We start from the raw sequence: 22,042 nt of genomic DNA, 5'->3' as shown, positions 1-22,042 counted from the left end.
AGGAGTGCCGCGGGGGGCCCGGAGCGGCCTGCACAACCCGCCGGAGAAGCCTAGTTGTCGGGGAGGGGGCCCCTTCCACTGGAGCAAGAAGCGTGAGGAAAGCTGTCAGGCCGCGGGACCCTCAGAAGCCGCGTGGAGAGGCCGGTGCCACCGGCATCCACGGAACACCCAGACAGCCCGCGAGAAAACCTGTGAAGAAATAAAACCTGAAACTTACCCCCAGCACCGAAGGAGAGAGGTACGGTAGGGAAAGAGAGAGGCAGCACAAGTAGAAACACGCCTCCTCAAAAAGTGACTTTTTTTTTTTTTAAGTTAACTTTACTGATCCAAAATGCCTAAAAAACAAGCTGACAGGAACAAGTAAAAGAAAGGAGAAGAAATATTAAAACCCTGTCACACTGGGGGAGCTACTGGGTCCCCCAACTCTCATCTACTGGAGTCAGAAAGATACTGAGCTCCAGCAGAGGGTGTTCTGGTCTATCTGGTGACGCCTTCGAGCTCTGGTCTGACTCCATCTGCTGGACGGGGGACATAACCCACCGTCTGGACTGATCCTGGTACGTACAGGGAATGGGAGATAACTATGGAACAGTGGCTATAACTGCGGTAGTTTCCCTTCTACCTCTCTTTCACTCCGCAGAACCCATGTGTTTTTTCTTTTTTTTGTTAGCTCTAATAAACCATATTGTGTAACAATAAAGCTTGCGCCTTGGGCTACAGTACCTAAATATAAAATTACCCTTTAGGTGTCCAAACGTGAAATACTCAAGAGGTCTGAGGGACACTACCGGAGAAACTGAGCTCCAGTGATAGGGATTACAGAGACTAGCTACTACTTCAGGATAATGCAAAAACCAAACAGAATCCCTATATAAAGCAGGACGTATGGCCAGACATCCAGCTTTTTTTTTTTTTCATGAAATCGGTACAATCGACCTAACCCCCACCTCTTCCTCTCGTCAGCCTTATGCTTTCCGAGTCGAGCTCCTTGCCCTGGTCTTTAGGTCTCAGAGCCCTGCGCGTTTGAGCGACAAGACTCTCTAGCCATTCTGCAGCTTCTATGACGCAACCTGCAAGCTGCAGCCTCTCCCGATGAAGTGACGGCCCCGGAAGGGGCGGAGCCGCTATTTAGTTCCGGTGCTGTCTGCGGCGTTAGTCAGTATTGGAGAGGCATTGGAGCTTTGAAGATGGTGAGTGTGTGTGTTATGTCGTGGAGGTAAAGGATACACATGGGACGAGAGATGTGAATAATTAGGAAGTGGGCATCCAAGTATAAGCAGATATTTATAGCAAGGTCTGCTAGGGCGGTTTGCACCGAGTTCACCCTTTATTTTTGGGTTCTCAGATCTTCCGTTTACTTCGTTCCTGTCCCGCAGGACTTTAGTTCATATTGGGCGGGGGGCTAATTCTTACATTTGGTGGAGATGTAGCAGGAGTTCCGCTGCTGTTCGTGGACCATGCATGGGAAGGCTCGGTTTTGCGTCCTTGGGCCCTTTAGTTTTAATCAGAGCGAGCGGAATTCGTACTTTGCCGACACTAGGATGTAGTATTCCAAGGGCCTAAGTCACTAGGTTTTTGCCATAGGCCTAGGATGGGGGAATAAATCATGCCTTAATAGTTCCCGGCCTTCCTTAGGCTGATCTGATTTAGATGCGTAGGAAACTGGCGCTTGTTTGGCCTCACGGATGTGCTGCATAACCGTTCGACCACGTGGCGGCTGCTTGGCGTATAATGTGCCTGTACGCGCGCGCGCGGTCCCGAGCATGCGTGCCTTGTGCGCGCGAGAGGCGGCGCGGCACGGTATCAAATCTCCGGAGCCGCGCGTGGTTGACGAGTCATGTCGGAGGCGGTGCTCCGATGAGGCCTGCAATCCGATTTAAAAACTTGGGTAGACGTGAGATTCTGCTGCTGCAGGTCCCCCTGTACAGGTCGATACTGTAACGTGCGGTTGAAGATTTCCCGTCTGTAACGTGCTGGGAGCGCACAATACAGACGAGTAAGGCCATCCAGCGATACAGTCTCCAGTTTCACGCGTCCTTAGCGCTTCCTAAAATAGACACATAACCCTTTCCGCAGGCAGCATGTATACGATATGTAAATGAACGAATTAGCTGTATAATGAAGGAATTAGCTATTCCCCTCTGATACTGTAATGGGCGCTGATATTATCTCCTTAGTACCCCGCTGTTTTGCCGCGGCCTTAACGTGTTAGTTTACCGCCTCCCCCTAGTAGGTGTTAGGACTGTGAGTCTTGTAGCAAACCCATCGACACCACTTAAAATACTGAAACACAATAAAACACAATAAAAAAAAAAGTGATACAGAGATGATCGAGAAAATGTAATGCTATGGGACACATAAAAACCTGTCAGAAAAAAAAATAAAAATTTTTAAATACCTGTCGGAGGGCCGTGTGGGTCCAGGCGGGCGGCGGCGGGAGCCGGGGAGCGAGTGGTCGCGTGTAAAATCTAGGCCGCGGGCGGGTGGGCGCCTGTTCCAAGCGGTGGGGGCGGGTGGACGCGCGATAGTCTCAGACGGGCGGCGGATCCGGGCAGAGGGAGCCAGCGGCGAAAACTGCCTCCGGCTCCCTCGTGACTACTGAAATAGCACGGGCATCCATTCCGGCGGGGGCCGTGCATTCAACCAGGCAGAGGCTCCCTCTGCCTGGATGAATGGCCGTGCGATTTCAGCGCTCACTGCCTTGAGCGCTGAAATCGCACAGCCATTCCTTCACTGCCGTGCATTCATCCAGGCAGGCCGGCTCCCTCTGCCTGGATGAATGGCCGTGCGATTTCAGCGCTCAAGGCAGTCACGGCATGTGACTGCCTTGAGCGCTGAAATCGCACGGAGAGGAGAGGGGAGGATCGCACGGAGGGGAGGGGAGGATCGCACGGAGAGGAGGGGAGGGGAGGATCGCATGGAGGAGAATCGCACGGAGAGGAGAAGGGACTACCGTAGCAGGCCCGAGCCTTGCTACTTTTTCGGTTTTTTGTTTTTTTTTTGCTTCGGGAGGAGGGGACCGGACGGGGCCAGGGCAGGTAATCGGGGGCTGGGGGAAAGTTTGCTGAGCATTGGGGAACATCTGGTACCTGTCATTTCAAATGTCATTTGAAATGACAGGTACCAGCGCGGCCGTGAAGCGTTAGGCCCGCGAACCCAGGATACTGTATAGGCGCTCTATACAGTAAAATGGGTTGCGCGGTCCTAACGCTTGCCTAAGGCTTCGCAGCCGCGGCATGCATTTGCATGCAATTAGAAGAGAGTATCGGGCGCTAAGTGAAGAGAACTTTGCGTGCGGGGAAGAAGGGTGCGCCTGACACTGCCGCACTGTTTCTACCGCGGCCTTACAGTAGCGAGCTGATAGTTAACCAGTTACATTGGACACTTAGTCTGAACAATTTAATATGGATTTCTTATATCACTTTAAAAAAAAAAATCACCTTGTAGATTTTTTTATTCGATCATCTTTCCTTGGACTAACGCCACCTACGATACTTTATACATGTAGGGGGCTTAAAATTTTGAAAATACTAGTGTGTTTAAAAAGCAAACTTTTAAAGTAGTTTTAAAATATTTCAAATCCTCACTAACGGTACAAACTCAGAACTCTTGATGGAGACATGCAGCTGGTCGTTCCTCTAATTGGCCCTATCACATGTAATCAAGATTCAGAAATAAGAACATATTTGGAATTTATTTTTTTTTTTACAGATTCTTTTGAGATACTTTGACGTATTTGTTTCTAACTTACTGAAACCTTAAACAGTCATACTTTTCAGTTTTGGAGCAGCACGCTAAAAGTTTAGACTCCCAAAAAACAGTTTCTATATGGGATGTGATTGTGTTTGGTTTTTTTTTTTTAGAAACATAAAGGACTGGATTTAAAAAGGGGGTGCTCATAAATGAGCTCTTGGAAATAATCGTTGGGTGGGGGGGGGGGGGGGAGGTCCCTACTAGCCCCTCAGCAGCAACTTAAAAATGTGGGACTCCTTCTACATGATTTCCTGTTGCCATGGAAACCTGTGCATGTTTCAGGAAGTTACTGTGGAGCTAGTGTCAGTACTATTTTGCCAAGTGATCTGTGCTGCTTGCTGTATAATGGCAATATAGCCAAGGATTTCTGAGTTTATGCCAGCTGTGCTTGACTGCTGGCTCTCCCCTTAGTCCGGGGGGAACGGGACTGGTGCTGAAGATGACTCATTGTGGGTTATCCCCTTCTTCAATTGACCCTAGGAAGGAAACACTTTTTACCAGGCCAGGATACCACTTGCTTTTAGTGAGGAACTTGCTGTTCTTTCCCAGATATTTCAAGTTTTATGAAATAAAGGTCCATGTTATAATGCCTTACTTGTTGTAGGTGGAGTTGGTTTAATATGTTTGCTTTGATACATTATACCAATGGGTCTCAACCTTTTTTCGGCTGGGACACACCTGACAGATGGTTCTCACATGCATGACACACTGAACATGTGACTGTCACGGGGCAAAATGTAAATATACATTCTGCATTCTCAGGAACCCCCTCGACCCCCAAAAATGGGTGCAGAGCAGAACTAGGTCATTGCCTGTACAACTCACCATAGAAAAAAAGATATTCTGGATCTGATGACATCTCGGTAAAAGCAAAACAAACTCTTTACTGGCAGGCACAATACCCCTCCGTATGAAAAGACAATAATTTACCACTACAAATATTTAACCAGGCCCTAAACACTAATACACTTCCTATTAGGAAAACAGAGCAAGCCAAACTGCTATAGATAGATACCCACTTAGTATGTAAAACTATACTAATAAATGTTACAAAACAGTTAATGAACAGAATAACATCCATTCCATCTGTGAAAACAGCAAGACTAACCCAGGTTAGGGAACATGCACTGTCCCTGGCAGGTCTCATATTATGGAACATTATGATCTAAGACTTCGGAGAAGGCATAAACTTTTCAAAACACACCTCAAAACCTGGCTTTTCATACAAGCCTTCAAGAAAGAGAACGACACAAGCTAATAAATAAGGATAAGCGGACTTTGAGCACCCAACTCACAACTTCCAGATTCTACCTGGAAATTATTTTATCCCTTGGATAATTGTAGTCAAACCAGTAGGTTGAATAGCAATAAAGCATACAATCCCCCATGAGAATTTCATCAATGTAAATTCCAAGTCATAAACCACACTATTCTTAATGTCGTTTTGTTACCGAATAATAATGGCACCCTCTATTTAAAGTATGATCTATATTTTCCTTGATATATGTGCCCTATTGTAAACCGTTATGATGGTAAATAACTTAATGATGGTATATAAAAACTTAAATAAATTAAAACTCATAAAAATTATTAAAAATTGTCCAGATACCAATAAAATATTTCAAAACAAACACATCACATAATACCCAATAATTAAAATGGCAGTCAATCAAGAAAAATAAACTTAAAAAGCTGCCTTTACTTACCTTCTCCAGCAATTCTCCCACTCCTTTCCCTTGCATGTCAATAACACTCACCAGAAGCAGCAATGGCTGCTGAAGCTCTGTCCTCTTCCTTAAGGCCCACAACCAGTCTCTGTCTCACACAGACCAGTAACATCCCTAACTAGTATCTCTCTCTCATGCACGCACCAGTCACACCTCCCTGACCGGTCTCTCTCTCACGCACTCACCAGTCACACCTCCCTGACCGGTCTCTCTCTCTCTCACGCACTCACCAGTCACACCTCCCTGACCGGTCTCTCTCTCTCTCACGCACTCACCAGTCACACCTCCCTGACCGGTCTCTCTCTCTCACGCACTCACCAGTCACACCTCCCTGACCGGTCTCTCTCTCTCACGCACGCACCAGTCACACCTCCCTGACTGGGGTCTCTCTCACGCACGCACCAGTCACACCTCCCTGACCGGTCTCTGTCTCTCTCACACGCGCACGCACCAGTCACACCTCCCTGACCGGTCTCTGTCTCTCTCACACGCGCACGCACCAGTCACACCTCCCTGACCGGTCTCTGTCTCTCTCACACGCACACGCACCAGTCACACCTCCCTGACCGGTCTCTGTCTCTCTCACACGCACACACACCAGTCACACCTCCCTGACCGGTCTCTGTCTCTCTCACACGCACCTGCACCAGTCACACCTCCCTGACCGGTCTCTGTCTCTCACATGCACACGCACCAGTCACACCTCCCTGACCAGTCTGTCTCTTACACACATGCTGTCACTTACATACAAGCTCACACATGCTGTCACTTACAACTACACACACACACACTGCCACTCATGCACCCATTCTACCACACACAAATCCCTCACTCACACACCCAGGTACCCACTCTACCGCGCACACATTCTACCACACGCGCATACACACATACAAAAGCTCACTTTGAGCCTCTTCTCATTGTTCCAATAAGCCTGGCCTCCGCTTATCAGCCGCCGCTGGCCTGACCTCCGGTGGCGGTGCACAGCATCTACCTACTCTTCGGCCCTGCCGGCTTGGCCTCCAGCAGTGGCATTCAGCATCTCCATTCTTCTGCTCCGCCGGCAGCGGCGCACAGGTCTCTCTACTCTTCGGCCTGCCGGCCTGGCCTCCAGCAGTGGTGCGCAGCGTCTCTCCATTTTTCAGCCCCGCCCCTAGGGCGAAGGGAAGCACAAGCGGGGCAATGGAACACCGGGAGCCACGACACACCTGCTGGTGCTTGGCGACACACTGGTTGAGAACCGCTGCATTATACTGTTGTGCTGCACGCTTCATTGAGTCCTATAGTGATGTCAGCGAATCAGAATCTTGTCTCCATCTGCTGGTAGACAAAACCCATGCATGCTGGATTGGTCTGGTAAGACACTAGGAAAGAAAATTAGCGGGTAAGGAAGAATTAGGTTTATTAGCTATTTACTGTTATGATAAGATGTGTGCTTTCCATTAATTTATAAAACTTATTTATGTATGCTGAATGATTAAGAAATAGTTCTTTAAAAAAAAAAAAAAAAAAGTTGCTGCTCTTCATAAGAAAATTCTTGACCCCTTGGTAGGTGCTGCTCCATGTGATGTTTGAGCATGCTGCGGGATATGCCCTCTTTGCTGTAAAAGAAGTGGAGGAGATCGGCATGCTGCTGCCTCAGGTAATGGATTCAGAAATGATCAACACAAGGCTGTGTAATATAGCTTAGTAGTTGGTGTACATAGCTTACATTCTGGGTCAGAAAGCATTTTGCCATTAGCATGAAAAGCTGCAATGGTTACTACTAAAATACAAAGTTTGTTTTAGTGGTTGCCAGGAGTGGAAAAACTTAGATGCATGTCCAAACTTTTTTTTTAGGAACCAAGGAAAATGTTCTTCATTTCTTTTGGGTTTTTGTTTTTTTTATTACTGCTATTTTGTGTTTTCTTATTTTGCTCTTGTCTGTCTTATCTACATTTTATTTGCATTTTTCTTTTCTGAATTTTATGTGGCTAGGTGACTTGGCTACTGGGGTTTTACAAGCCCTGGTGGCAGCTGCATTGAAGAATTTGGGTCATTGTCAATAACTCCTGATTTCCAACAATGCCACTGCAAGAGCCACAAACTCCACCTTTTGCTGCAGGATTACAGAAACCCAGCAAATTGGGCCAAAGGCTGGATGAAGCATTTGGGGGATCTCTTTCCCTTGTGGATCCTCCCTCCCATTGACTGGTGACAAGAGAAAGAGGTTCATGCTGTCTATTGCCGGCTGGTATCAGACTTGAAGTTTAAATTGCAGTGACCTATATATCTCCACTTGACAGGGTTAGTGTGAAGATTTGGAGAGGGGAAGAAGAGGGATGAAAGGCTGAGTGGTGAGAATGGGGCATAGGCACGTAGAAAGGCAGGGAGTAGAACTGCAAGACAGGGATGAGACCAGAAGGAACAAACAGGACTGAGGGAAAAAGTCTTGTAAGAAGGTAAATGGAGGGGTGGAGGCAGGCAAGGAAAGGCTCTCTTGGAGGAAAGAAAACAAACGGTAAAGAGGAAGGATGGGAAAGAATAGTGTAGAAATGGAGAAAGGAATGAAGTGAAAAATACAGGATAAAATCTATGGATAGTGATCAGAGAACAGGGGGATACTTTTCCTGAATCCCAACGGGCAGGCGGTGGGGGCTTTGGGCTCCACTGAGAGAACCAGTCCCCTGGCTAAAATCTGGCAGTTTGAGGTTATCAAAGACTGCAGTTGACATCCCTGTACTTAGTAGAAATTGCAGATGAACTTCAGAATCATATGTATTACACTAATGCCTAAACACACAGCGTTAACTTGGTTTCAGTTGCATGCAAGTTTCCCTTCCCACTAACCCTCAAACATCTTAAGTCTACAATAACCAAGACTCTGTTTCCTCCAACATCTGTGGTAATTTCTGGAAAAGTTTCTGAAATTCTATGGCACATAGGCATATAGATTCCATTTAATAAGTAAAGTTTACATTAAAAAAGTAGTTAAGTGTCGTGCCTTTGCCTGGGATTTAGTTGCTGTGTTTCTTTAAGAGAGAAAAAAAAACAGTTTGAGAGGTTCAGCACCAGCGGCGGCTCAGACTTAGTGTCTGAGCAGCCTGTCAGGCGGCCTGCTTGGTGGGATCATAGAAGGTTGGCCCCGGAGGCATCAGGCTGTGCAGGGAGGGGGGAGGATCTGCGCCGTTTGTGGTAGGAGGGTGTCCCCTGCTGGGGGAAGTGCCTCTTTCTCGATCTTTGTGCTGTGGTGATCGCACATGTGTTTGTCCCGGGGCAGCAGCACTTTCGCGCCAGCATGAACTTTACACGGCGATGCGCCCTCTTGCTTCTGTTCCAGCGGCTGCATGGTGCCCCCCCTCTCCTCTTGTTGGTTCTTGCACCAGCTGCTCATTGATGCAATCATCTTTCATCTATGAACTTTTCTAGAATGTCCTGATGTAACATTCACCCAGTCAATAATGAGGTAATTGAAATCGCCCAATCACAGTGCGAACTTGCTCTCACAGGACAGGGGCTTCTTTCTCCACCCCATCCACTCTTCACCTCATCTCACAGAGTGGAGGTTGAAAGGATAGTATTAATCACCTGAACCTACCTCTGCACATTCAGGAAATTCTCCACCAGGAAGAACTATCAGGGCAAATGGATCAGATACTCCAATTGGTGTGGTGAGCATGGGGTGGACCCCTTCTGCTCTTCGGAACACAGTACCTGGAGTTTTATCACGACAAAGTGACTTTGCGTATGCACCCCACGGTCTTACCGAAGTCTAGTTGAGGTGGAACGCCGACACCACCTATCACCCTGCTGACCTTTTTCCCAAAGCCGCACAGGACTGATAGCGAGCAGCAGCTTCACACGTTGGACTGCAAGCGTGCCCTGACTTGTTTCAAGCGCAGAACACACTCTGAATACAGGGCTTCCCAGCTTTTGCTTCCTTTAATCCTAATGCCCTAGGACTTTACCAGTCTCCTTCGTCATGAATTTCCCACTGCATTCAGTTCTGTTACAATAAGAAATCTGAGACCCTGGCTAATTCTCCAAAGCTCCACCAGGTCCAGGCCATGGAGGCATCCGTAGCTCACCTACACAAGGTACCTATCCTGGACATTTGCAAATCTACAACAGGTCCCCACTACATACCTTCACTTCTCATTACTGCCTATCAGCAAGCTGCTGCAGGTGCTGTGATGGATAGATCCATTCTTCAATCAAGGATGGCATGAGACTGTCCGCTGATGTGGACCGGATTGAGCGCATCTCCTATTCTTTCCTGGGGGATGTACCCAGTCCCCAAGAATTTTCCATTGCACTCAAACCTTTCAGCTGGGGACCTCCCAGACAGCAGGGCTAATTCATCCCTGCTTAACTAGGGGGGGGGAAGCAAGTTTGCTTCCGTAAACACTATTTTCCATAGATTATAGGATGAATTAGCCATGCTGACTGCCTGCCTTCCCAGACAGTCTTGGTGTCTGGTTCCATGCAAGCTTTTGAGACAGACTGAGGCAAGATGGGAGCTGTGTGGGAAAGCACACGCAGGCGTACACAGACTAAAACTCTATAGGTTTGGAGAAGCTCGGCCGCCTGGAGGATGTCCCAGACAGCATGGCTAATTCATACTATCTATGGAAAATACCGTTTACGGTAATCAAACTTGCTTTTGCCCCTCTGGACCATAAGCAAAGTACATCATGCAGCAGAGTCTGAATTGAAGGCTCTTCGTCCACTAAAAATGTTGCAAGTAATTTTTTATGCATTACAAGGTTTGGGGATAACTGCCCAGAGCAGCAGTTGCTACTCTTAAGAGAGAATGTGGGTAATCTGCACAGTGTTAATTCCTACCATAAGAAGCTTGCAGGGCAGCTTGGATGTACAATGTGGTCCTTTTCTACAGTCATTACTATGCTACATATGTTACTATACACAGTAACTACATAGATTAGCTCTGGTATGCAGACTCACAAGACATCACCCATGCAGGGACTTTCACACATGTTAAGGAAAAGAAGTTGGGCATAGAGGCAAAATCTCATAATAAACTTTTCTAATATATCCGAAGTAGGGAGCCTGCGAGGGAGTCAGTCTGGTCATTAGATGATAGGGGTTAAAGGGGCATTTGGGGAAGATAAGATCATCATGGAAAGATTAAATTCTTTGCTTCGGTGTTTTCCAACAATGATGTTGGTGAGAACTCGTTCCAGAGACAGTTTTCAAGGATGGTGATTCAGATGACTGACCCAAATCATGGTAAAGATGGAAGATGTAGTAGGCCAGATTGACAAACTGAAGAGTAGCAAATCACCTGGACCAGATGGCATACCCCCCCAAGGTTCTAAAAGAACTAAAAAATGCAATTTCATACCTATCAAGTAACTTGTAACCTGTTATTAAAACCCTCTGTTGTACCTAAAGACTGGAAGGTAGCCAATATAATCCTGATATATAATAAGGGCTTTCGAGATGACCCGGGAAACTAAACTTTAGTGCTGGGAAAAATCATGGAAATTAAGAATAAAATCACAGTACATAGACATTTAATTGGACATAATCAGCATGGATTTACACAAGGGAAGTCTTGTCTCATAAATCTGCTACATCTATTTTTTTTTTTTTTTTGCATAGGTTAATAAACATTGATAAAGGCAAACAGATATTTGGATTTTCAGAAGGCGTTTGACAAAGTCCATGAGAAGCTTCTAAAAACTAAAAAGTCATGGTATAGGAGTTGTCCTTTTGTGGATTTCAAACTGGTTAAAAGGAAACAGAGTAGTATTAAATGGTCTGTTTTCACAGTGGGGAAAAAATGAACTGAATGCCTCAGGGATCTGTTCTTAGACCAGTGCTTTTTAATATATTTATAAATGATCTGGAAAGGGATACAATGAGCAAGGTGATCAGATTTGCAGATGACAATTCAGAGTAGTTAAATCTCAAGCATATTATAAATTTCAGGAGGACCTTGCAAGATTGGAACATTGGGCATCCATATGGCAGATGAAATATGTAGACAAGTGCGAGGTGATGCATATAGGAAAAAATAACCCATGCTGTAGTTACCACCCAGGAAAAACAATGTTGGTGTCATAGTTATTACATTGAAATAGGCTGTGTGCTGTGGCTGTCAAAAAAATCAATTTAAGAATTATTAGGAAGGCAATGACTTGTAAAACAGAATGTCATCATGCCTGTGTATCGCTCACTAGTTAGACCTCACCTTGAAACTGTGCAGATATAGTTGCACTGGAGAGTACAAAAGGGAAACCAAAATGATAAAGGGCATGAAATGACTCCTCTGAGGAAAGACTAAATAGGTTAAGGCATTTCAGCTTGGAGAAGATAGCTGGGTGGGGGGGGAATATAAGACAAGACGGCTACAAAATCATGAAAGGACTTGAACAGATAGATGTGAAACTTATTTCTTCGGATAATACAAGGACTAGGGAGTGTTCCATGAAGTTGGCAAGTAACATATTTAAAACTAATCTGAGAACATTTTTTCACTCGGTGCGCAATTAAGCTCTGGAATTCATTGCCAGAGGATGTGATTAAGGCGGCTAGTGTAGCTCAGTTTTAAAAAGTTTTGATAAGTTCCTGGAGAAGTCCATAAACTGCTATTAATAGGAAATAGCCACTACTTGTTGCCAGCATTAGTAGCATGGGATCTATTTAATGTTTTTATCACTTGCTAGGTAATTGTGACATGGATTGGCTGCTGTTAGACAGGATACTGGGCTTGATGGACCCTTGGGCTGACCCAGTATGGCATATCTTATGCTGTTATGTTCAAAAGCTCTACCAACTTGGAGAGATGGCATTACCTCATATAATGGCTAATTCATCCTACTATCTAAGGAAAACACTTTTTTTTTTCCACTTAACTTTTATTAGAAGTTAAGTAAACAAAAATCAATAACATGGTCGAATACATGGCTGGTTCGAATTTCGCACCCAAAACAAAAGCACATCAAGGCCAGACATATGCATTAGCCGAACACTGTACATTCAAAAATCCCTATTTGGAATTCGACTTACATAGATTCTTAACTTCCACAGTTTTAATCTCCCCCTGCCCCCCCTTCCCCTCTCGCTGTAAGTACTGAAGTCCAGATCATACTTGTAGCAAGTCCAATGATGGTAAATGTTTCAATGCATCCAGTTGCTGCCGAGCACTGACTATAGTATAGGAAAACACTTTTTTGGTAAGCTTAAGGGTCTTTAAAACATTTTTCATGTGGGGGTTATGTGTAAAAGTGTTTAATTTTTTCTTTGAGGCTAGGATTTGCATAACTTGCTGTATTCTGGAACAAGATTCAGCAGGGGTTTTGCCAGAATGGGTCCTGAGATTTTTGGGTTATAGCTACCACTTCTGCTTCTCGTGTCTTCCCCTGAACTGATGTCTTTCTCCTGTGCCAAGCCCACTCGGTCGGTTCAACAGCTGGAATTAACATCCTTTCAGTGTCTGAAGACTTTGGAGCTCTTTCTTCTCCCAGAACACAATTTCCAAGAAGTCAGGTGTGCTAAGGCCCATCCTGGATCTGCAGAGCTTGATAAAGTTGCTGGTGTGAAAGGATTATAATGAATTTGGTCCAGACAATTTTGCTGTTCATTTAGCTGAAGGCTTGGCTCTGTGCTCTGGACCCAGAAGTTGCATATATACACATTCCTGTTCACCCCACCCATCTCTCAGATTTGTGGTGGAGGAGATGCATTAAGTACAAGGTTCTTCTGTTAGGCCTTTTAACATCCCAAGAGGGTTCACAATGTGCTTGCTGGTTGTAGCGGCACAGATACAGAAGCAAAGTGTTTACATTCTTGGGTGATTGGTGGCAGGCTTCTCTCTGGGTGTGTCCTGGAGTCCCTCCACATAATTTCAGCTTCAATCCTGATTCATTCAATCCCTGGGGTTCATTGTTTCCCAAAATCAACTTGATCCCAGATGATCCTATTATAGAAATCTGGATTGACTTGCTTCAGGCGAAGGTCTTCCTGGCAATTGAGAGGGCTGAGGTCTTTGGCCTTTTGGTTTACATGGTGGCAGTCAGTGTGGTTCCTTTTGACTCACCACCTCATGCAGGGCTTTTCAGTTTGAAGATCACTTGCTCCAGCTATTCTCAACAGGTATTTAACTCCTGAGATGCAATCATTGCTGCAGGAATGGATAAACCCTGAAGTGTTTCCTTAGGATTTCCGTTAGTAGACTGTACAATTTGATGTGTTAGGAGACCTAATACTTCCATCGGTGGATGGGGGTTCACATTGGCACTTTGTAGACCCATGGTGTGTCTGAAGTGGAACATTGTCTGCAGATCAACGTTTTGGCATTGTGGGCAGTCTAGTATGTGAAAACCTTATCCCACCTCTTTTTGGACAAGAGTCTTGATCCAGATGGACAGTCAGGTAGCCACATTTAAATAAAGTGCACAAGGAGGCATGGGGGTCAATGCCATTCGCAAACAGGTTCTGAATTTGTTCATGAGCCTGTCGTAGCTCTTACCTTTAGGCGACTTACCTTCCAGTTGTCTGATCAGCTCAACAGAATCCTGCAGCCTCACAAGTGGTGGCTAGATCAGAAGATTGTGGACAATCTGCTCTCCATTGAGGAGCCTTGGTGGTTGACCGGTTTGTGCTGGAGGACAACTGGAAGGTCAGTTGGTTCTGTGCTATGAGACCTAGTAGCTGCAGATCAGCTACCATTGCTTTCATGCAAGGATGGTGGTCTGTCTACTCTGTGCACCATTCAGAAGATTCTACAGGATAGGGCAAAGACTATTCTCGAAGCCCTAGCTTGGCTGTGCCAGATGTGGTATCCTTGCCTCTAGTCAATTCAACTTCTGATCCAGCTGGAGTGTCTTACTGCCCAGAAGGGTGGCAAACTTTGCCACCTGAATTTTCCATCCTTGGCCCTCAGGCCCTGGATGTTTAATGTACAATAGTTTCTTCCATGGTTCTTTCTGTTCTTCCATGGTACTTTCTGGGGATGTGAAGGACATTTTAATCTCAGCTAGAAAATCTTCCACCAGGATGTCCTAAAATTTTAAGTGGAAGAGGGTCTGTACTTTAATGTGAGAACAGTCATCTGGACCATTTCACATGTGGTATGAGACAGTCTCAAATATCTCCTTCCTATTGTCATTGGCATCAGCACTTCAATCAAGGTGTATCTTTTGTGTTCCTTGAGGCTGTCACTTCTGCATGAAGAGTGAGCCAGTTACAGGTTCTGATCTCGTTTGCCATATCTTCAGTATTTTCACAAGAGTTCTGCATACTCACCTTTTTAGTTTCTTTCAAAATTAGTATCTGCATTCCATATCAACCAAATAATTGTGCTATCTACGGTCTTTCCAGAACCGCATGCACACAAGAATGGGCGCTTCATTCCTTGGACTGTAAGAATCTTGGTGTATAACTTGCAGAATGCACAACTTTGCTGTCAAGTTTCTCAATTCTGTCCTTTGATCCCAACAGATTGAGAAGGACAATTGTCAAAAGAAGTTATCTAGTGGACCAGTATTGCATACTGCTAGATGCTGGCTGGATTACAAATTTGATGAGGCTCAAATACAAGCCATGGCTACCTGCGTGGCTCATTTTAAGGGCCATTTCTATTGAAGACATCTGCAAAGCTGCTACTTGGTCTGCAGTTCACACATTCATGTCCTTTTACTGTCTAGACAGTTATATCCTAAAGAGACCTTTTGGTTGTGCAGTGCTGCACAGCCTGTTCACTCACTAGTACATTCTTCATTGGGTGGGTTTTGGGTTGTCTGTCAGTTGCTTTAGAAGACAATTCTCATTTTAGGAATCCCCACTGGGATAGTGCTGACTTAATTCTGCTTGTTGATGGCGAAAGCAAAGTTGCTTATCTGTAATTGGGATTCTCCGTAGACAGTAGATTGGCCATATGTATTACCCTCCTGTTCCCTGAAGATTTGACTACTATGTTTAGTCTGGGGAAAGACTGAGAGGCTCACAAGGCAGTGACTGTGCGTGAGAACTCTGTCCAAGCATAGACTCCTGAGCTCAGTGCTGGATTTGTCGGCACCGTTGCATTGTCCCACTAGTTGACTGATTATCCCACTATCTATGCCTTATTACAGGTAAGCAATTTTGCTTTATGTAGAATGGCAAGGGTACAGTTGACTGGTCAGGAAAGTTTTTATTTGCATCTACTTAATAATGGAGTGCTGCTACAAAGCAGAGACTGAAGTTCTTTATATCTGTTATGCTGGCAAAAGTCTTTTTATTATCGTGGGAAAGACTTCATTGTTTGGAAACAGCTGATGACAAACTGCCATGCATGAAACTCAGATTTCTGATTTTGAAGCCATTCCAGATGGTGAAAATGAAAAGTTGTCTTTAACTGTGGAGCAAAGCATATGTCTGTAATATTTAGAAATTGAGATGGAAGGGCCTACATGGTGGAAGGGTGTGTGGTGTGACTGAAGGCTATATGAGGGTATGGTAGGAGTATGAGTTGAGGGGGGAGAAAAGTCTGAAAGGTTATGTTGGACATATGTGGCTAATTGACAGTATTCTCTACAGTTTTATCATTGTTTTTGTTGGTATTGGTATCTCCTGCCTTGTTTTGATGTCTTATGTGACTCCAATAAACAAAGTTAACAAAACAGAATGGATGGAAGGAGGGAACCCAATCCACTGTCTTCTGGCTATATGAATTTTTGCTGCCTGGACTATAGTGTGTGCTACAGTGCCTGTTTGGTTTCTTGCCTGTCATTAAGCAATTTCTTGATCTTTACAGGTAGAAGAGAGCGTATTGAACATTGCTAAATTTAACAGCATTGTAAAGTTGGTGGCCTTTTCCCCTTTTAAATCTGCCCAGAGTGCCCTGGAGAATGTGAATGCTGTCTCAGAAGGTAAAGGGTTTTGACACATTTGGTAACATAAGTAGACTGTTTCTCCAGGGACAAGCAGGATGGTAGTCCTCGCACATGGGTGACCAGATGAAGCCGATGCAGAAAACATATGGGCACATTGAGCATGCCCAGCATGACCAGACGTCCACGTGGGGTCCTCTTCAGTGTCTCGTTCTCTGCGGAGCTGTGAGCCTCGCTGTAGATTGAGCTCCAAAAAACTTTGCTTTTGCGTTGTGGAAAACTTTTTTTCGTGTTTGCTTCAGGTTCATCGCCGAGTCTGTCTCCCTGTAGTATCCCCAATCAGGGTTTTCAGTATTCTGATAAGTTTCTTTTTGCAGTCGGTTCCCCTGTGGTGGCAGTGCCTTGGTGCCAGTCAGCCATCGATACCTGCTACCATTGTCTGTTCTTTCCCTTTTATTTTGCCTTGTCATGGCCACATTTGATTTTCGCTGGTGCCCGAGGACCTTGTCAATTCCCGATCCTCATGTTTACATCCTCTGCCTGAGGGCATTGCATGATGTCTGAGATTGCTGCTTATGTGCCCAGATGCCCCTTAAGGGATGTCATCTTCAACTCGACAAGATGGGTCAGCTTTTCGGATCGAAGAAGTTAGTCATCAGCATCGAGGGACCTTGGAGCTGCACTGATGGGCAGCATGTCGTTGACATCAGCGGGACTGGTTCTGTTGAGGTCGCAAGTGGGAATAGGCACTGGAGACCGCTATAATCCTCCAATCCAAGGACAGCGGGTTCCTTGTCCTCTGCACCGAGAGAGGGCCGAGCATTGAGGGAAGCCTAAGAAGCATCGGCACCAGTCCCAGTCTATGCACGGGGATGCATGGCTTTTGCCACGATGCCCCCAAAGCGACCCGTGGCAAGGAATGCCCATCCTCCATTTCCTAGTGTGTAGCCAGATGGATTATGTGCTCTTCTGCTAGCAGATCGGAGACTGAGTCAGATTTCAAAGCTGACGTCACCCTAGATATACCCCTGCAGTGACCTCAGCTCTTCAGTATCTCTGTCTCCTAACAGATGCGGACACTATCCCACACTAGCACAGTTGTTAGGCTGACTTAAAAACCAACTCTATCAGTTCATCTCCATGCAATTGTCGCATACAGTGTAGATGGTATGCCATCTCTGTACAGCCTGTAGTTAGTTGTAAGATTCATGCTGGACTTCAGTTGAAGCCTCCCCTAAGTCCATCTGCTGTCTTGAGACCTCAACGTGGTATTAGCTCAGCTAATGAAAGCTCCCTGCGCACCTGGTACCTGAAGAACCTGACCTGGAAGGTCATGCTTTTGGTGGCAGTCACTTCAGAGCACAGGGTCAGCAAGCTCCAGGCCTTAGTGACTTATCCACCTTATACTAAGTTTTATCATGATGGTGGTCTTGCGTATGCACCCCAAGTTCCTGCCTACGGTGGTGACAGATTTCCATCTTAACAGTCGGTCATCCTGTCAATTTTCTTTCCCAGGCCCTATTCACACCAAGGTGAACGAGCACTGCACAGTTTGGACTGCAAGTGAGCCTTAGCCTTGTCTAGAATAGACAGAAGCCCATAGACAGTCCACCTAACGTTTTGTTTCTTTTGATGATAATAGGTTGGGTGTTGGCGTTGCCAAATACACTATTCATTTAGCTAGCAGATTGCATCTCCTTCTCTTATGCCCAGGTGGGACTTAATCTAAGGGTTCATATCAAGGTTCATTCTATCAGAGCAGTGGCAGTGTCTGTGGCCCACTTGCGAACAGTTCCCATGGAGATCTGCAAGGCTGCGACATGGCGTTCTTTCCACACATTTACATTCCATTACTGACTGGATAGAGATGGCCAGTGCGGCAGTAGGTTTGGCCACTCTGTCCTCTGGAATCTATTTGAGGTGTAGCACCCAACTCTCCCTACCTAGAGTCCATTGTTTGGGTTCAGGCTGATTTACTCCCTCCGTTGCTGTTGGTAACAATGATTTTTGTGCCCATTGGCACCTGGTTAGGTGCCTGGTCCCCTTTTTATCGTAATTCTTTGAGACTGAAGAGGGTCCTCACGTAGATGCGTGTTAGGGCATTCTGGGCGTGATTAGTATGCTTAAGTCAGTTCTTGAAACTTTGACATAAATCTTCCGCATCGGGCTCCATCTGATGTCACCCATGTGTGAGGACTAACATCTTGCTGTCCTTGGAGAATACCTGTTACAAATAAGCAACTGTGCTTTTTCTGAGATGCAATGGGATGCTTTGTAGAACTTGTATCTTTTTATTTCTCTGGCTTTCAGCCTCATTGACAATTAACTGCAGAACTTTTTGAGCCATTCTAGCTATGTCTTGATGCCTGGCAGTGTAGAAGGTGTTTAAGCCATATTCATTTGGCAGCTTTGATTCCCTTCCCCCTCTAAACACACCCCTTAGTCTTGTGAACATGTTTGTGCTTTGTGGTGTTTGCCCTTGCTAGGAGTAATGGAAGGTAACATGTGGAGGTTTATTGGAGGTAAGACTTAAGTAATATAGAACCCATCACTTCTTAAGCCTGGGACACAACTATGTTAAATAACTTCCAGAAGACTGAAAGGATGGTCCTGGCATTCAACCAGGAGTTTAGTGTCTAGTCATCCCAGAAGGTACTTGTTTAAGAAAACGTTTGCTAATGAATTGGCTTTGGAATTATGCTATTCTTAGCTGCTGGGATCAACTGTCTTGTGCCTATGACCAGACTAAGTGTTTGCTTATCCCCCTCTGCTGCAGGAAGATGGATAAGCTGAAATTTGATACTGGCACGAGATGAATGCTCCCAGCAGTTAATCTGATCAGGAGATTTTTAAAAAAAAATTTTAATTTGTTTTATTGAAACGTATTTAACAGAACATGATTTTAAATTGAGTTTATTTTAGAAAATATTTAGCATCAATCTAGGAAAGTATTGGCACCAACTGATGGTGTTCTTTTAATGAACGCAATCCAACAGGTGTGTTGCAAACTCACTTGCAATGGTCTATGTAAAACAAACCAGGAAAAGTTCAGTAATTCCAAAATGCCAAATCTTTATTGAAATATCAGTCCCCTGACATGGACTGTGTTCGCAGAGGCTGCATCGGGAGGGACCAATTACATGTGGTAAAATAAAGCAGCATTACATTCTTGAGAAATGTCTGCGAAAACAATCAATAAATTGAACAATTGTTAGGACCAAAGAGAGGATGGCATGGATTGTGTTCATATTAGTGTTTGCCCATTGTTCCACCCTTCATTGTGTTCTTTTAATGAATACATGTTTGCAGGGATTTGAAAATTTAAATTGCCATATACTCTGCTGCCCCTGCCTGGCCAATCATTTTTTAGGGAGAGTGTTTAGCATGAATACAAGTGGGTTGTCTGTCCCCGTCCGTCCCCCCCCCCCCTCCTGGCAAGTATACATTCCTCCCCCTCCATCTTCTGCACATCCCCTGTTCCAGTTGTATGCCTCTTCTTTTCTTTACTTCTGCCCAATTAGCACAAAGACATTGCCGCTACCGTCACCAGGTCTCACTAGCTTTAAAAAATGAAACCCTGCATGTGTACATCAAGTGCGTCTAGTGACTGTAGATTCTTTTTTGTTGTGGTGTTTGACTCTGGCAGGTCATCTTGTGGTTTTCATGTGTACTTGTGTTATCCACTTTTATCTTTGAGCAGGGATCCTCCATGAGGACTTGAAGCTGCTCCTGGAGACACATATGCCACCTAAAAAGAAAAAGGCATTTTTAGGAGTCGGAGATGCCAAAATTGGAGCTGCAATCCAGGAGGAGCTGGGATACCCCTGCCAGACTGGAGGTGTTGTGGTAGAACTTCTGCGAGGTGAGTGACTGGCAGTGGGGTTTGATGTTAGTATAGATCCTTCACTTTAATACTTTGTTTTCCAGAGCTAACTTGGATACTCCCAGCAGCATAAAGGATGCTACTCAAGATATGTCAGCCTGCCTTTTTGGGTTGTGGGAAGTAGACAAGCAGACACTGAAGCCTGGCTTGAGGAGATTGGCATTAGGTTGAAATAACTTTAAAGTTTATATAGTAGCTTGGATCACTATATTTCCCCTTGTTAGCTGAAATATCCTTACCTGCTTGAGAATTGTTGGTACCTCAGTCATTGCACTGAAAGCCAAAGGTCAGGTAAAGAAGTTTCAGGATTTGATAGGTGGTCATAAATCTTTCATTTCTGTTCTTGTTGATTTAAATGTTTCTGCCTTGGGCCTCTCACTAGTGTGTAGTGCACCTCATTGCACTTGCATTTATGTGCAGTTTCACCTCTGGGGATCACTTGTATATGGAGTATCCCATTTGTTATTGCCTTGATATCCACAAACATCTACTTTTCTTTTTGTTTTGTTTTCAGTGACTAGTGCTAGTCTGTGGTTTAGTGCTGGGCTTATAGGTTTGGGACCTTATGTTGAGATTAGTTTGTGTCAAGTCAGGATAAGGTATAAAAACATTACCGTTTTTTAGTAAGTTTCTAAATTTTTCCACAGGAATCCGCCTGCACTTTCACAGTCTGGTGAAGGGTTTGACAGCCCAGTCAGCTTCCAAGGCTCAGTTGGGTCTAGGGCACAGCTACTCCCGAGCCAAAGTGAAGTTCAATGTTAACAGAGTAGACAACATGATCATACAGTCCATTAGCTTGCTGGATCAGCTGGACAAGGACATCAACACTTTTTCCATGCGAGTCAGGTGAAGGAATGGTATACAGATATCTGCTTAAGGAATCATCCTTTGATATATTTTTACAGTACAATGACAGCTTAAATAGTATTTAAATAAAAACATTTATGTGAACTGTAAGTCCTGGAGCAGTGGCATATGTAAGGAGCCCAATGGTCTCACTTTCACAGTGATATTGCCAATACACTTTGACACACATCTTATTCTTTAGGCACCAGTTTGTTGGAGTTCTTCCCTCCCATTGCTTACCACAGGCTGTGTCTCTCCCTGCACTGACTGTATAGAAAGTGGAGGTAAAGCATCTGTCCCTGCTTACACCACAGCTGAGAATGTAATGACTCAGTCTGTATTGTTATCAGGGAGACATACAGAAACTACTCTTTGCAGTAAGCAAAGTGTTAATTGGGCTGTCTCTGGAATTACTTCTTCAAGCCTTTGAATTTTGCGAAATTGGCCATTTGGCTGGACCATAAGGTTCTAAATTGTCTTATGAGCTGAGAGCATCCAGTTTGTGCTGTTGCACAATAAAACTAGTGATATTAGCCTGTCCTGGCCCCACTGTAGACATATCCTGACATTAGCAGCTCCTGTGGTACTGCTGAAGCAAGGATCTCTATTCAGAACTACCTCATGACTCCGGTGTCTGAAGATCTGGTATTTGCACCCTTCTGGGTAATAAATTGCGTCAATTGTGAATGAATTGCTTTGAAGTGGGTCTTGTGTGTTCAGTGATAATGTTGAAATTACTGCTGTAGATAGCATTGCACTCTATACAAAGTCTACCTTTTTTTTTTTTTCTTTTCTTTTATGGTTCCCTCTTCTGCCTACCTTTAGAGAATGGTATGGCTATCACTTCCCAGAGTTGATCAAGATAGTGAGTGATAACTTTACCTACTGCCGGATGGCCAAGTATATTGGGAACCGTAAGGAGCTGAATGAGGAGAAGCTGGAGGGGATGGAAGAGATTCTGATGGATGGCGCAAAAGCTCAGGCCATTCTGGATGCCTCACGTTCATCAATGGGTC

General features: G+C 45.0%; 2 protein-coding genes and 1 non-coding gene across 4 annotated transcripts in view; 2 read left to right on the top strand and 1 right to left on the bottom strand.

Moving 5' to 3' along the window:
• The window catches only part of LOC115087705, a 41,841-nt gene extending 40,760 nt beyond the window's left edge, over positions 1-1,081 (bottom strand). Inside the window, exon 1 of one of the 2 annotated variants that reach the window (XM_029595201.1) lies at positions 948-1,081. The gene's annotated coding sequence lies outside the window, so the exon portion shown is untranslated. The remainder of the gene's footprint in view (positions 1-947) is intronic. The other variant, XM_029595220.1, reaches the window with a different exon arrangement.
• Positions 1,057-22,042, top strand: part of NOP56 (NOP56 ribonucleoprotein) — a 60,930-nt gene continuing 39,944 nt past the window's right edge. Inside the window, 6 exon segments of the mRNA XM_029595194.1 lie at positions 1,057-1,190; positions 7,033-7,122; positions 16,222-16,336; positions 19,998-20,159; positions 20,828-21,026; positions 21,852-22,039. Coding sequence (XP_029451054.1) covers positions 1,188-1,190; positions 7,033-7,122; positions 16,222-16,336; positions 19,998-20,159; positions 20,828-21,026; positions 21,852-22,039 — 757 coding nt within the window. The 5' untranslated portion in view covers positions 1,057-1,187.
• LOC115082806 lies at positions 21,250-21,386 on the top strand. The gene has a single exon (XR_003854295.1). It is a non-coding gene; the product is annotated as a small nucleolar RNA SNORA51 (small nucleolar RNA).

Source organism: Rhinatrema bivittatum, chromosome 1, assembly GCF_901001135.1.
Source record: "Rhinatrema bivittatum chromosome 1, aRhiBiv1.1, whole genome shotgun sequence".
Taxonomy (NCBI): Eukaryota; Metazoa; Chordata; class Amphibia; order Gymnophiona; family Rhinatrematidae; genus Rhinatrema; species Rhinatrema bivittatum.
Note: the sequence above shows the minus strand (reverse complement) of the source record. Positions and strands in the feature narration are given on the sequence as shown.